The sequence below is a fragment of the Piliocolobus tephrosceles genome, chromosome 19, assembly GCF_002776525.5.
Source record: "Piliocolobus tephrosceles isolate RC106 chromosome 19, ASM277652v3, whole genome shotgun sequence".
Taxonomy (NCBI): Eukaryota; Metazoa; Chordata; class Mammalia; order Primates; family Cercopithecidae; genus Piliocolobus; species Piliocolobus tephrosceles.
Window position 1 is genome coordinate 15,165,741 of NC_045452.1, and position 16,297 is coordinate 15,182,037.

Below are 16,297 nucleotides of genomic sequence, written 5' to 3' on the forward strand. Positions count from 1 at the left end.
TTCTGGTCCTGGCACTGCATGGCCCTATGTGCCTTCTGGCCTGATGGCCAGGCCCCTGCAGGTCCTTACCTGAGGTACTCATAGAGCCCATACATGGGCAGGAAGTCAATGTCAGACAGGAACATGTAGGGAGTGCTGATGTGCTTCATGGCCACGTTGCGCAGCAGGTTCACAGGGTAGAACTGGCCCTCCTTGTACACGATGTGGTAGCCCACGTTGTGGCGGCTCATAAGCACCTCGGAGCCCTGCGCGTAGCGGAGGAACTGCTGGGCCTCGGCGTCTGACAGGTAGAGGGCCAGGCTGATGGGCCCCTCCCAGTGCTTGCAGATGGCCTCCAGCATCTGGAGCCTGGAAAAGACAGGGAGGGTGAGCCACGGGACCTGGGCCATCCATGCATCATCCACCCGGCCTGTTGTGGGGCTTTGCCTCCAGTGATGCTTGATCAACCAGCTGTGGATCAAATCCCTGCTTTCAACGTGACTCATTCAGTTCCTTTACCTATAAAACAGGCATCAACACACTTACCTTGCTGGTTCTCGTCCTTCCCTGCTTCCAACTGAACATGTGATATCAAGTCGTATCCCACTATAAGCCTTGGACTCCTCATTTCAAAGCCGGGTGGTGAGTATATTAAATGATCTGAAGACCCCCTTCCAGCCCCAAAGTCCCATACTTGTCTCTCTCCTAACGTATAAAACAGCTCTGCTGATCTCCTAAGACAGTGACCAGCCAGAGAGGACTTAGACAAACTGAGGCCACTAAGTTACAGGAATGGTAAAATAAACAGTAAACACAAGAGCAACAACAACTATAATAGAAGATGTGCCGCAATGTGCCAGGAGCTTACCAGAATTCTCTCAACAACCCCAGCACTAGCTCTCATTCTCCCCATTTTCCTGATGGAGGAATGGAGGTGCCATAGGTTCAGTCGGCTCTGCCTCTTGCGCTGAGAGGCTAGACATGTGGAGACAGGTACTCTGATGGGACCTTGGAGTCAGTGAGAAAAAAATAACACTAACAAAGGGAATAGAAAAACATGTGAATGTTGAAAACTAAAGTCTACCTGGGGTGATGCCATCTTCATCACTGTCTTCAGAGCCCTTACTACCCCAGGGCGCCAGTCAACTTTGCAAAGCTACCTGAGAGATGCTGAGCCAGGGAGAGGGGGAAAAACAGAGCCCAGTGAAAAAAAAAAAAAAAGAAAAAAAAAAGGGGTGGGGGTGGTTTGCAACAGAGAGGGTTCTGCAAAAATGTTTGAAGATACATCTATAAAGATATTTTCTTTCAAAGGCGTTAGAAGTGTCTGGTACATAAAATCTATGGCTAAGCAACAGCAAAAGCCTACCTGAATTGTTTTTCCTTACCCAGCAAGAGGTACGTAATCAGCAGTCTCCTGGTCAGAATGCCCACTTTATTTGGACCATTACCAGGAAATCGATTGCATGCATTTCCATGCTTCTAAACAAAAGGAAATGGGCACACCTATCTTTTTTCAATGGCCTTTTTGATGACTTCCAGAGTTTTCTCTCAGTAATTCTGTGAATTGGCACTGCCCAGATTAGCTTTCTCGTTCAATCGGGAGGGTTAAGATATTCACCAGTGCAAAATGCTCTCCATTTCTCATCCATTATAATGCTTGCTAACCAAATTAACCAGAGCCATTTCTGACAAAGGCACTGCATTCTCCATGATGCCTAATGGCACCGAACTTTGTGCCAGTCTTTTGCTGCGGGGGCCTGCCCTATCCTGGGCTCTGAGGATCTGCAATTTTGAATTATGCCTCCTGCACCTGTTTCACCTTCTGCAAATGTGGGGGACTCTGCACTTCATGAGAGGCCATTTGTACAAATCCTCTGAGAACTGGAGAGCAAAAGGCAAGAATAATTTCCAGCATGTGGACATGAGACCTGCTGAAGGAAGTGGGAGGGAGGAGGGAGGTGTGGCTGGGCATGAAGAGAGGACCACCTCTTGGGATTCTCCCACTGGCTTGGTTTTTGCCTCTGTGTCTCAGTTTTCCAAGAAAGGAACCCCTCCCCTGCCCCGTGACCTGCCACAGTCCCTCTCCTAAGCTCAGTCAAGAGTTTAGAGTAAGAACACAGAGGCCAGGCGTGGTGGCTCACGCCTATAATCCCAGCACTTTTGAAGGCCAAGGCGGGTGGATCGTTTGAGGTCAGGAATTCAAGACCAGCCTGACCGACATGGTGAAACTCCATCTCTACTAAAAATACAAAAATATTAGCCAGGCGTGGTAGCACACACCTGTAGTCCCAGCTACTTGGGAGGCTGAGGCAGGAGATACTCAGGAGGCTGAGGCAGGAGAATCGCTTGAACCCTGGGGGGCGGAGGTTTCAGTGAGCTGAGATTGCACCATTGCACTCCAGAGTGAGACTGTCTCAAAAAAAAAAAAAAAAAAAAGTAGAGAAAAAATACTCAAGGTTTTCAGAAGAAAGGTGCTGTGCACGTGAAAAATAAGTCGAGCTTTAGAGATAACGCAGCTGGATGTTGTCCTGTGGAACCTCCACAAGCGAGATGGAATGGTGACACAATGCACTGCTGTTTCTACGTCCCCCAGCCCCAATCTCTCCAATCTTTAGTCCCTTAGAACCAACCTTCCTGCCAGGACCTGAACAACTGTGACAAACGGAGCTTTCTATAATGATGGTAATATTTAAGGTGTGATCATGATCTCAGTCATCTCTCCCTTTACCTGCTGCTTGCCATGTCTGTGCCACACTGTGGCTATCACATTTAATCCTCATAGTAACTATAACATTGAGATTCTTATCACCATCTTACAGGCAAGGAAGCTTAAGGGGATGAAATAACTTCTTTCAAGTCACCCAGTCACAGAGTGAAGGACCTAGGTTCACATTTGGGTCTACCTAACCCCAAAGCCCAGATCCAAGTCATTATTTAATATGGATTGGAGTTAGGCTGAGAACAAAGTTCCCAAATACCTTTGCTTCATTGCCTGTTTCCCCAAGAGCATGTTCTCCTCCTGGTGTCAGTGCCTCCCTACTCCTTCCCCTCCTCAGTCCCTCTTGGTATCTGTCTCAAAGTTTCACAATCCCCTCGGCCCTCTCCTTAGGTTCTATTTCTGCCTCTGAAACATGTCTTCACCTAATACAAATTTGTTATTTCCAATGCATCAGGTATACTACACAGACAAGGGGCCTAGGCACCTGCATTTCAGCAGCTTTTATTCTAGTGGGGAAAAAAATCAACAAACCAGAGGTTTGATTAGGGAGGTGATTAGGTTATGAAGGTGGAACTCTCATGAATGAGGTTCATACCCCTTTTCTTTTACTTTTTTTTTTTTTTTTTTTTTTGAGACTGAGTCTCACTCTGTTGCCCAGGCTGGCATACGGTGGTGCGATCTCGGCTCACTGCAACCTCCACCTCCCACATTCTCTCCCCTCGTCTGTTCCCTAAGGGTCGTCCCAGTGCAGTTCTTGCTGATGCCAAGCTCTGTGGCCAGGCCTTCTTTCGCTGGATGAGTCCATGGAAGAGCTGACCCTAAACCCAGAAGGCCTGTCTCTGTCCCATGCTGGTTCCCACCTCCCCATGGAGACCACCATTGCTTCATCTAGGGAGGGGCGGGCAAAGGCTGCTTAGAAATGTCTGGCAGATCTAGAAACAGGCGAGGGCTACTCCATAGAGTCCCACTAAGGCTGGAAGCCTCACACAGTCTCTGTAGTCATAAAGGAGCAGGTAGGGAGATGGCTGGGTCAGAAACGCAGAAGACCAGGGCTGGAAGGAATTCTAGAGTATCGGTAGGACCAAGCAGCCCAGGCAGTGACCACTCAGTGTCTGCTGGGATAGGGAACTCACACCCACCAGGGCAGACCATTCTAATCTGGTGCACGGCCCGTGAGGCAGGCTATACAGCATATCACACAGTGTGCAACTGTAGGTTTTGGGGTCAGACAGACCTGGAGTTGTCCTCTGAGCTGTGTCAGTATTCCTGGGCAAGTGACGGTTCTTTGGGCTTCAATTTCCACATATGTATTTTGGGGATAATAATGCCTTTGGTAGATTACAAAATAGCTATAAATCATCCCTCTCCCTCTGTCCATATCCTCTGGAAATAATCTCCCACGTGAATTCTGGCCACATGACTTGCTTTGGTCCATGGGCTGTTAGCAAGCACGACATGAGCAGAGGTGAGATAACGGGCTTGTGCCTGCTGCCACGTGAACTAGCCCTACACCACCTTGCCCTAGTGTAACCCTGGTCTCTGCTGATAGCCAGACAACCCCCCAGAAAGCTACCTAGTTTACGGCAGACACACGAATGAGCCCAGCAGAGTCCACCCCACACTGCCAGTCCAAAGAATCACAAGCTCATTCCAGTTCTTGTACTAAGCTGCTAAGACTCAGGGCAGTTTGTGACGCAGCAACATCTAGTTGGATTTGAGGATTAAATGAGATAATGGTACAAAATGTCTGGTGCAAAGGTAGATATACAGCAGGTACTCGGTATACGGTAGCTGTTATTTCCTCCTTAGGTGCTATTTCTGCCTCTGAAACATGTCTTCACCTAATACAAATTTGTTATTTCCAATGCATCAGGTATACTATACAGACAAGGGGCCTAGGCACCTGCATTTCAGCAGCTTTTATTCTAGTGGGGAAAAAGACAATCAACAAACCAGATGTTTGAATAGCGGGGTGATTAGGTCATGAGGGTGGAACTCTCTTGAATGAGATTCGTGCCCCCCCGACTTTTTTTTTGAGACTGAGTCTCACTCTGTTGCCCAAGATGGGGTGCAGTGTTGCGATCTTGGCTCACTGCAACCTCCACCTCCCAGGTTCAAGTGATTTTTCTGTCTCAGCCTCCCGAGTAGCTGGGATTACAGGTGTGTGCCACCACGCCTGGCTAATTTTTGTATTTTTAGTAGAGACGGGATTTCGCCATGTTGGTCAGGCTGGTCTCAAACTCCTGACCTCAGGTGATCTGCCTGCCCTGGCTCAAAGTGATGGGATTACAGGCATGAGCCACCACATCCAGCCTTCATGCCCTTTTAAGAGGCCCAGGGAGCTAGCCAGCTCCTTCCACCATGTGAGGACATAGTAGTGAGGCACTCTCTGTGAGCCAGGAAGTGCATCCTCACCAGACACCAAATCGACTGAAGCCTTGATCTTAGACTTCCAGCCTCCAGCACTGTGATAAATACATTTCCAATGTTTATATATCAAATAATTTATGGCATTTTGTTACAGCAGATAATGAGAAGGATCTGGCATTGTGAAAAGTCTGGGGGAAAGCTTTCCAAGAAGAGGGGATGGCCTTTGGGGTAACAATGGGCTCAGCATGTTCCAGCTGGAAGAGACAGGGCCAGTGTGGGTGCAGCACAGGACAGTGAGGGCAGAGGTGAGATGAAGGTATCAGGGGTTGTACAGATGCCAGGCTGGATGGGCCATGAAGACTACAGCAGGCAGGTGGGACACTGTTCCACATGTAACAAGAAGTCATCTGAGGGTTTCAATGATGTGACCTGAGTTACATTTTTAAAATATCACTCTGCCTGTTACATGGAGAAAAAATTACCTTTCACTCTCTAGAATGATCAGTGCTTTCAAATATAAGCTTGTTTTAAATCACCTTGGGGGCTTATTAGAACCCCCATTTCCAGGCCCCACCCAAGAGATTCTGGTTCAGGAGATCTGGGGTGGGGCCTGATAATCTGCATTTCTGACAAGCTCCTGTGCAATGCTGTGTTGCTGGTCCCAGGAGCAGGCTGGAAGCAACACTGTTCTAAAGTGGGGCCCTGTGAGCCCAGCCCATTCTCTCTCCTTTACTCACAGAGAGCAGAGAAGTGCCCCGTCATTCCCATGAGGCCCCGCAACTGTAGTCAACACTTAACATTTTTGTCAAAGACACACTGAAACACCAGGCTGTCCTTGGACAGGTGTCAGAAGACAGGTGACCCCCTCGTGATCAGCTCCCTCTGTCCCGTCGCCACTGGTGTCTTCTGCTGGGACGGGAGGAAGGGTGCTGAGCTGCTGAAGGAGAAGCAGATCTCCTGGCTTCACAGCCATGGTTGCAATGTTCACCCTTTCTGAAAGGAATTCCAGAGGGAGCTGGGCATGGGAGTGCAAAGGCCGGCTCGCCTAATTCGTTGTGGCATTCACGTAGGGCCTACTTCTGACTCGAAAGTTTACAAACACATCTGAAACGTTTCTTAAATTAAAAATCAATCCAACAGGCACCAGTCAGCGTGCTGCATTGTAATTGGATGTGTTGACAGAGCGGAAGTGGCTGCAGGAATTTCTACCATTCTTCATCAGCCTGCAGTGCCACTTTATAATTTTTAATTGCGGCCTGCTAAGCACCTCTCATTAGGGCTTGGAATCCCTTGGGTTCTCTTGAGAGATTGTCCTGATGGCGATGCACGTCACAATACAGGAGTGGGTATCGTGTGTCTGCTACACTTGGACTGTCCAGGCTTTGAAAGGAAGACCGCTATGGTTGGTGCTTGCTGCAGACGTGAGTGGGGCCCAGACGTTTTTTTTTTTTGAGACAGAGTCTTGCTCTGTCGCCCAGGCTGGAGTGCAGTGGCGTGATCTCGGCTCACTGCAAGCTTCGCCTCCTGGGTTCATGTCATTCTCCTGCCGCAGCCTCCTGAGTAGCTGGGACTACGGGCGCCTGACACTATGCCTGGCAATTTTTTTGTATTATTTTTAGTAGAGATGGGGTTTCACTGTGTTCGCCAGGATGGTCTCCATCTCCTGACCTAGTGATTCGTCTTCCTCGGCCTCCCAAAGTGCTGTGATTACAGGTGTGAGCCACCGCGCCTGGCCACAGACTTTCTTTTAAATGGATTGTGTCTGTAGTCCAGACCAGAAGGATGGATCCCACTGGCAAGAGGAGGGACTCGGTTTTGCCTGTATTCTCTTCTTGCTAACAAGTGTATACAGAAGGATGGGTTTGAGCTGTTAATAACTGGAAATATGTTTGTTCTACTTGTTTGCACAAATTCCAGATAGCAAATTCTATAGCCAGCAGAGAGGTGAGAAACATTAAGAGAAATTAATATTTGTTCACATCAACTACTTACTAGGCACTTTACATCTTATTTTGTAGAACCCAGACAAGAATTAGTGAATTTAGCGACATTATCACCATCTCATAGATGAGTCAAGTGAGGCTCAAAAAGGCTAAGTAAGTTGTTCAAACTTACACAGCTAGGAAGTGGCACAAGTGTAGTTTGAATCCAAGTCTTGCTTTTTTTTCTTTTCTACTACATCACTTTACCTGTCCCAAATAACTATCATGTGCATATGCCTTCGTAAGAATGTTCAGATCTAGCCGGTATTTATTGGATGTCAAATATGTGCTCAGGGCTTTTATAAAGGATCTCTTGTTTACTCCTAACCAGGACCCTATGAGGCAAGTAATTTTAACCCTCTTTTATAGGAGGAAACAGAAACCCAATGATGTTAAGTGACTTGCCCAGAACACCAGCTGAGGATTGAATAAGTTGGTGGGATTTGAACCCGGGGCTCTCTGTCCTTTCGATTCTGGTCAACAGTACTGGTATCATTTAGGGAGCCTCTGAATGTATGTCAGGACTAAGCACTGGGCATGCCTTCTCTCATTTGATCTTTACAACAACCTTGGGGATAATGAGGATAATGATATAATTATCACTTTCAGAATATAGATGAAGACACAGAGGCTTAAAGAAGTTCAGTGATGCACTTTGGGAGGCTGAGGCGGGAGGATCACGAAGTCAAGAGATTGAGACCATGCTGGTCAACATGGTGACACCCTGTCTCTACTAAAAATCCAAAGTTAGCTGGGCGTGGTAGGCATGCGCCTGTAGTCCCAGCTATTGGGAGGCTGAAGCAGGAGAATCGCTTGAACACACAAGGCGGAGGTTGCAGTGAGCTGAGAGATTGCATCATTGCACTCTGGCCTGGCGACACAGCAAGACTGTCTAACAAAAAAAAAGTTAAGTGACTTGTCCAAAAACAAAGTGACAGGGCAACAAAGAACCCACAGTGCCTGACTCCAGGGACCAAGTGTCCTTCACTGTTATGCTACCCTTTACTTTGATTAGAAAGTGTATCAGATTTCTTTGGTAGCCACTGGCCACTAATCTTGATTCAGAATATTTTGCTGATAATCTGAATGCATTATCAGGAGGCCTGAATGCCACAGCCAGCCAGCGATGGTTGGACAGACGGGCACCTGGCTTTAAGTGAAACCCTCTCATTTGCACGGATTATAGCAACTGAGTTTCAGGTAGCTCATGGGAGGGGCCAGGTGCAGTCAAAAGAGTCAAAAGAGACCAATCCAGACCATCACTCAGCACTGATGTGGAGTATTCGATTTTTTTTTTTTTTTTTTTTTTTTTACTATAAATGCCATGGAGGAGAAGGAAACATACATGTGAAAAGAGGGACTTCTGTGGTGAGGTGACTTCCTGATGTGGCTGCTTAGTGGCGGGGAGCCTGGGTGTCCAAACTGAAATCTGGGTGAGAAGCCAAAGGGACGTGAGAATTTTAGGGGTGACTCTGGGACACTAGTTGGGTGTCCCTATGGAGCCCCACACAGGATGCCAGAGTTGAGCCAGAAGGGCTGGCCACCTCCCCTGGTTTCCCTGAGGCCCTCTGTGATCCAGCCCCGCCTACCTGGCCACGTGTATTTGCTCTCCTCTTTCTCCCTCCTACGCCCTAAGCCCTAACCACATTTCACTATTGTGTTCCCCACTGGGCCTGACGTCCTCTGTGTCCCGTGAACATGCTGCACGCACTACCTTGGGGAGCCTTCCTTCTCTCCTTCTGTGCCTTCTACTCTCAGTTTACCCAGCCTCCCACTCAATTCAGATGCTACCTTCCCTTGGACACATTCCCTGCCTTTTCCTTTTTCCACCTCTGTGGGATCTCATTGCATTGGTGCACCTCCTGCACGCCACTCAGAACTCAACATTCTACTGTAGACCTGTTTACCTTACCTGTCAGTGGCAGGCAGAGTTCTATGAGGGCCCCCCCGATTCCTACCCTGCTGGTGGACATGCCCTGTGTAATCGCCCTCTTGGGTGTGGGCAGGGCTTGTGAATATCACATTGTGATCATGTGATGTTATAGAAGGCTCCAGTGTCGCGGGCCAGAGAGAGATTCTCCTGCTGGCCTTGAAGAAGTGGGCTGCCCTGCAGGGAGGGGGCTGCATGGCTAGGAACTGAGAGTGGCTTTGAGGAGCTGAAGGGGACACCCATCAACAGCCAGCAAAGAAACGGGACCTCCGTCCTGGAACTGAATTCTGCTGCAACCCAAATGAGCGTGGATGTGGATGGCAATCCCCAGATGACATCCCAGCCCTGGATAATCCCTTGAGATTTCAGTCCTGAGACCCTGGGCAGAGGGCCCTGCTAGCATCTTCCAGATTCCTGACCCAGAGCGGCCCACAAGGTAACAAAGGTGTACTTTGTAAGCTGCTCATTGTGTGGTACTTTGTCACCTAACAAGAGAAAACGAATGGGTTGCCTGAGCCCCCAGTAGGCTGCATACTCCTTAAAGACAGGGATAGGTCTTTTAACACATATTCCTCTCCCCTTAAGTGCCTGGTGCAGAATGGTGAGCTGTATTTGCTGAGTGATCACGTGGATGTGGAGATGAGAAAACTGTGGCCACAAGAAGGGACAGGCCTCGCTAGGGCCCTCACAGCAGGTCAAGCATAGAGCTGGTGCTAGAGCCTCCGGGCCTGTCCCTTGCTCTTTTGTCCCATGCTGTCTTTATCTGTTACCTGCTAGGATCTGCAAGTTCTCTGCGCACAGGAGTCCCCATGGCCTTTCTCCAAGTTCTTTTGGAGCCTGTGAATCCCCAGGAGACTGCCAGCCCCTGAAGCCACTGAATTATGCATGTGGTCATTCGCTTGCACGTGGCGGGACTCACAGAGCAAGGAATCCACTTCCCTGAGTCACCTACAATATGAATCATTCCACGCTGCCTCCAGCGCAAGGTTCCTCTCACTTCCTGGGGCTCTCAGGTGCCTTTACAAAAACATTTCTGTGTCCAGGTATTTGTTCTTTCATCTGTTTGTTTATTCTTCAGTCATTCATGACTAATAACACCTGGCATTTATGGAACACTTATTATGTCCCAGGCACTGTTCTTGGCACTGTACGGGCATTAGCTCATTTAATCCTTAGAACAATCCCATGGAATCTCACCCATAGGCTGGATGGGCATCTCTGAGGTGGCTCAAAAGACAGAATGAGGAATCAAACTTCCTTCCTAATTGTAGGAGCTGAGTGGGGATGACACAAGAGGGAGTTGGGGCAAGGGCAGCCACCGTGGGCCATGTGTGAATGGAAGCAGAAGCCAGTCAGACAAGGCGGGAAGGGGCACCTGAAGTGGCCAGGTATAGAAAAGCCATGTAGCCCTGGCTCAGTGACCTTGGGGCTTCAAATCCATTCACTTCTTGGCAGCCAGAGAAGTTTTTAAAAATATATAAATTAGGATGGGCGCGGTGGCTCACATCTGTAATCCCAGCACTTTGGGAGGCCAAGGTGGGAGGATCACGAGGTCCGGAGATCGAGACCATCCAGGCCAACATGGTGAAACCCTGTCTCTACTAAAAATACAAAAATTCAGCCGGGGGTGGTGGCGGATGCCTGTAGTCCTAGCTACTGGGGAGGCTGAGGCAGGAGAATTGCTTGAACCTGGGAGGTGGAGGTTGCAGTGAGCTGAGATCGTGTCACTCTACTCTAGCCTGGGTGACAGAGCAAGACTCCGTCTCAAAAACAAAAACAAAAACAAAAACAAACAAACAAAAAAAATATATATATATACACACACACATATAAATTATATTAGGTAACTGCATCAATTTGTTCAATAACTCCCTACCCACACTTAGGATATCTCATGAGTGTCTAACCTCCTACAGTCTTCTCTCATGCTGCTTTCCCCCCAAGCCCCTGTTATACTGCAGCCACTCTGGTCTTCTGTGACGTTTCTGAAAGTGCAGGCATCTTTCCCACTACAGGCCCTTTGCACTTGCTATTTCATCTGCCTGGGAAACTCTTCTCTCAATAACTTGCATGCCTGACTCCTTTTCTTGTCCTCCAGGTCTCTGCAGAAATGTGCCTTCCTCAGAGAGCCTTCTCCCGACCACACGACCTAAAGAAGGTCTCCAAGCTGGCATTGGGATTATCCTCCCGGTGCCTTCCAAGCACTTACGCAATTACAGTCATTTTTAAAAATTGTGTATTGCTGTTTATGTGACTAGCTCCATCTTCTCAGACCTGGCTACACATTATAAGCTTAAAACAGAACAATGCCAAGGGCTCTGTCCTACAAAGGTCCTTATTTTACTTTTCTGCAAGGCAGCCTGGACGTGAACACGTTATACAATTCCCGAGGTGATTCAATCTCCCTGGACAAGGTTGAGAAGCAGTGCACGGGCCTGTAAGCTACATCAGGGCGGGACTCATGTCAGTACTGCCTGGAAATGCTTGACGATGTTTGTTTCATCAATACACATAGAAGGAAAAGGAACAGCGTTGCTTTCCAGTCACAATTGTGGCTCCAGTCTCCCCACTCCCCCTCTTCGTGACGTCATTCGAGTAGGGCTCTACTTCTTAAGAATCGATCCTTTCATCTATCTTCAGACAACAACCATAAGAAAGAGCCCTTGGTTTTCAGTGCTGGGGAGGTGGGGGGAACGTGACCCAACTCACCCTTATCAGTACTCTTTTCTTATTTTTACTTTTTTGAGACGGAGTCTTGCTTTGTCATTGGAGTGCAGTGGCACGATCTCCGCTCACTGCAACCTCTGCCTCCTGGGCTCAAGCAATTCTCCTGCCTCAGCCTCCCCAGTAGCTGGGATTACAGGCGCACACCACCATGCCCAGCTAATTTTTGTATTTTTAGTAGAGATGGGGTTTCACCATGTTGGCCAGGCTGGTCTCGAACTCCTGACCTTGTGATCCGCCTGCCTCGGCCTCCCAAAGTGCTGGGACTACAGGCGTGAACCACCGCACCCGGCCCAGGCTTCAATATTCTAAGCCGGTGCGCCATCTCTTCCTGCTCCATCCTCCAATTTTAGCATATGTGCTGCGGAAGTGAGCACACCCTTCTCCATTCTCTATCCTCCATGCAAAGCGCCGCCGTGAGGAGACTGGGGTGGGTGAGGCCGTCTGCCATACCTGTCCATGGACAGCTGAGCGACCAGGGTGACGTCCGTGCTGTCTGCCGCAGGCTCGTACTCGTAGTGCAGGAAGTACAGGTGGGTACGGTGGACAGTGAAACGCTCTCGCCGGAACTCATAGCACAGGTCGTCCTCGTCCAGCTCAGACAGCTGCTTCTGGAGCTGCAGGGTAGGAGAGAGGGCTTGGGCACGTGAAGAAGAGGTCCCAGGGTGCCCATGAGCTTGCCCCTCGAGCCCTGCCCTCCCCGGAGTTTATCACCCATCAGGATGTTGACGGGTCAGAGGTACACGGAAGGGATCACCACTTTTATTTCCCTCTGCAACTTAATCTAATTTCAAAAAGGTGATGGTAAAAATCAGATGCCTGGGGACTGGGTGTGGCGGCTCACACCTGTAATGCCAGCACTTTGGGAGGCTGAGGCGAGCAGATCGCTTGAGCCTGAGAGTTCGAGACCAACCTGGGCAACAAAGCAAAACCCCGTCTCTACTGAAAATAGAAAAATTGGCCGGGCATGGAGGTGTGTGACTGCAGTGCTACTCAGGAGGCTGAGGTGGGGAATCACCTGCGCCCAGGACATGGAGGCTGCAGTGAGCTGAGACGGCACCACTGCACTCCAGCCTAGGCTACAGAGCAAAACCCCGTTTCAAAACCAAAACAAACAAAAACAAAAAACAACAAAAAAAGAGGATGCCATTAGCACCTGAGAAACGGGTCCCCTCTTAGCTAAGAACAAAGGTGGTGCTCACTAAAAAACATATAACCAACCATAAACTCCTTAGAAACAAATGAGAAATGTTTTCCTAGACAACTCGGCGTAACAATTTCAAATAACATAGGAAAACGGGCCGGGCACGGTGGCTTATGCCTGTAATCCCAGCACTTTGGGAGGCCAAGGTGGGCGGATCACCTGAGGTCAGGAGTTCGAGACCACCCTGGCCAACATGGGGAAACACTGTCTCTACAAAATATATAAAAATTAGCCGGGCGTGGTGGTGGACGCCTGTAATCCCACCTACTCAGGAGGCTGAGGCAGGAGAAGCTCTTGAACCCGGGAGGCGGAGGTTGCAGTGAGCCGAGATCGCACCGCTGCCCTCCAGCCTGGGTGACACAGTCACATTCCATCTCAAAAACAAAACAAAACAAAAATAACACAAGAAAATGCCCAAAGAAGACAACGGTCAAAACTGACAAGGACCTCCGTATGACCTGATGCTTTTCTCTCCCTAGAGCTACTGATTTCAATCTTTGTACTAGGTCTTGGAAAAAACAAAACAAAACAAAACCAGCACATTAACAAAACAGAAATTCTTTTCCTTTCATTTCACCTAAGTGTAACCAGAATCTTGGCACCCGTACTTTTTTCTCTTTTCTTTTTTTGAACTCTCTCAAAGTCTTACTTCATTAATCTGCTTGTAGAACTTGTTTAACTAGCTGTACTTCTCTCTTCCTTCACCAACTTGTGAAAAGAGCAGGCACACCTGCTGACAGGGAGCTAAGGAGATAACATTTCAGATATGCCGAGACAGATACACAGATGTGCAAATCTGCAGCAGCGCCCAACCGACACGGTCTCATGGGAACCCCTACCAGGCAAGTATGATGTATGTTTTACAGATGAAGAACTGAAATTAAAAAGTGACACAACTTAGCAAAAAGCTAATCCACAGTGACAAAAAATTGGACCAGGGCATGTGGGGTGGGGGAGTGAGAGGCCTGGGAAGAGGCAAGAGAGGGTTGGGAGGGACAGAAACCCACTCCACCATGACTGGAGCAAGGGGTACATGGATGTGCACTTTCGTGAAAATTCAACGAACTGTGCACTTCGAATGGGAGGACTTGGCCGGGCGCAGTGGCTCACGCCTGTAATCCCGGCACATTGGGAGCCTGAGGCAGGTGGATCACGAGGTCAGGAGTTCAAGACCAGCTTGGCCAAGATGGTGACACGTGTCTCTACTAAAAATACAAAAAATTAGCTGGGCATGGTGGCGGGCACCTCTAATCCCAGCTACTTGGGAGGCTGAGGCAGAGAATTGCCTGAACCCAGTGGGCAGAGGTTGCAGCGAGCCAAGATCACGACACTGCACACCACCCTGGGCGACAGAGTGAGACTCTGTCTCAAAATGAAAAAAAAAAGAATGGGAGGACTTGTCGGATGCAATCTGTATTTCCAGAAAAATCAATGTAAAAAAATGATAATTTGCCAAAGGTCACAGAAGGGTTGGTTCCATTTTTTTTTTCCTGTTAAATCAGCCTTGTCTATCACATGATAGAATACAGACAAAAGTTTACATGGCAAGGGTTACCAACCTAGTTGAATATCAGAGAATGTTTTTCCAAGAAGGTATACTTTCTTTAAATCCCCAAATCAACAGTGTAGCAGTCAACAAGAAAATATATTAACTTGCTTCTGTATAGCCTTGTACCTGTTAAGACCATTGCCTTGACAGATTACTGAATGGCGTTATTTCTCAAGATGTGTGCTAGGGAAGATGATGGCATTAATTGCTCCAATTCCTTCTCTCTCCCCCACTCCCTGCCACCTCAGATATCCTTGCCCTTTGCAGTGGTGCTTACTAAAGAGGCACAGTTTATTTCTCGGGCCTTCAGTAAGGGCTGGAATCATGAAGTACTTCTGCTAACAGAAAGCAGGGGAAGTAATATTGTCTCAGTCTTGAGGCTAGATCTCAAGAGAGTGTTTCTTGCACCCTACCACTGCCATGAGAGGATACCGAGGCTAGCTTGCTGGAAGATGAGACATTTGGGGCAGAGCAGCTCCTCCCCAACTGCTCAAGTCATGCAAGCCAGCCCAGCCCAGCTGCCTCAATAAATACTACTTATTTTTTTTTGAGACAGAGTCTAGCTCTGTTGTCCAGGCGGGAGTGCAGTGGCGTGATCTCAGCTCACTGCAACCTCTGCCTCCTGGGTTCAAGTGATTCTCCTGCCTCAGCCTCCTGAGTAGCTGGGATCATAGGCACTCATCACCACGCCCGGCTACTTTCTGTATTTTTAGTAGAGACAGGGTTTCACCATGTTGGCCAGGCTGGTTTTGAACTCCTAGCCTCAGGCAATTTGCCCGCCTTGGCCTCCCAAAGTGCTGGGATTACAGGCGTGAGCTACCGCGCCCGGCCAATAAATACTTCTTGAAGGCGACTGAGGTCTTACTGGTTTTGAGCAATAGATACGGATAGAGTGCTACTGGTATTCTGTGGGGGGCACGTTTTTATTATGGGGACCTGTCCCACCTATTGAAGGACAGTCAACCTCCCGAGCTCCTACCCACTAAATGCTTACAGCATTCTCCAGACAGCCCTGTGAAGCTCCAAATGCACTTGCATATTTCCCAATGCAGCTTGGGAAACCGGTTGAGATCCAGTGATCTGTGAGACACTGTCAGCTATCTCTAAAATTTTTAACTGTTAAAAGAATGCAGTTAGGGATATTCAGCTTTTCAAGTCAATTTGCTATCCTTGCCTGTTTGAAGATTCTCACCAGGCCAGCAGTTTAATATAAGACAAGGAAGCTGAAATTCTCATTCCGTCTAAGATCTAAGACCCCTCTGCTTCCTTCTGACCTGTAGCATTAAATCCAGATTTCCCTGTTGACAATCATGAGTTGCTCTCTCTGACCCACCACCCCCACACTCTGTGGCCTCATCACTAGTCTCTGTGCTCCCCAAACCTGCCTTTCCCTCACACCTCTGTGACTGTGTTCCGTGCCATGCTCTTCCCCTCTCGGGAATGCCCTCCCTCACCTCGCTCCACTCTCCTCCACCTAAAAAACCTTCCATTTACCTTTCAAGATTCAGCCCAGATGGCACCTGCTCTGTGAGACCTCTGCTGATCCCGCTAGGGAGAAGCGATCCATTTCTTCTCTGCGCTCCAAGAGCGCTCAGTTCGCAACTCCATTAAAGCACTTGTCAACTTGAACTGAAATTATTTAAGGGCAACTTTCCCGGTGAGACTGTGACACTTTACCATTGTCCCGAACACCGTGCCTGGCTTGTGACAGGTGCTCAGTATCATGTGTTGCATGCCTGAAAAATATTTGCTGTATACAACAAACCTGCGATCACTGTGAAGTTAAGACTATCCTTTCAATTTTCCTTTTGTGTCCTCTAATTATATGCACAGAATGTGA

The 16,297-nt window shown here is 48.5% G+C and overlaps 1 protein-coding gene across 5 annotated transcripts in view; it reads right to left on the reverse strand.

Moving 5' to 3' along the window:
• The window catches only part of LARGE1 (LARGE xylosyl- and glucuronyltransferase 1), a 622,406-nt gene that overhangs the window by 30,263 nt on the left and 575,846 nt on the right, over nucleotides 1-16,297 (reverse strand). For all 5 annotated transcript variants that reach the window (XM_026447731.1, XM_026447729.1, XM_026447730.1 and 2 more), the window contains 2 exons: nucleotides 12,158-12,321; nucleotides 70-348 (listed from right to left, as the gene is read on the reverse strand). In XM_026447731.1, the coding sequence (XP_026303516.1) occupies nucleotides 70-348; nucleotides 12,158-12,321 (443 nt within the window). The remainder of the gene's footprint in view (nucleotides 1-69; nucleotides 349-12,157; nucleotides 12,322-16,297) is intronic.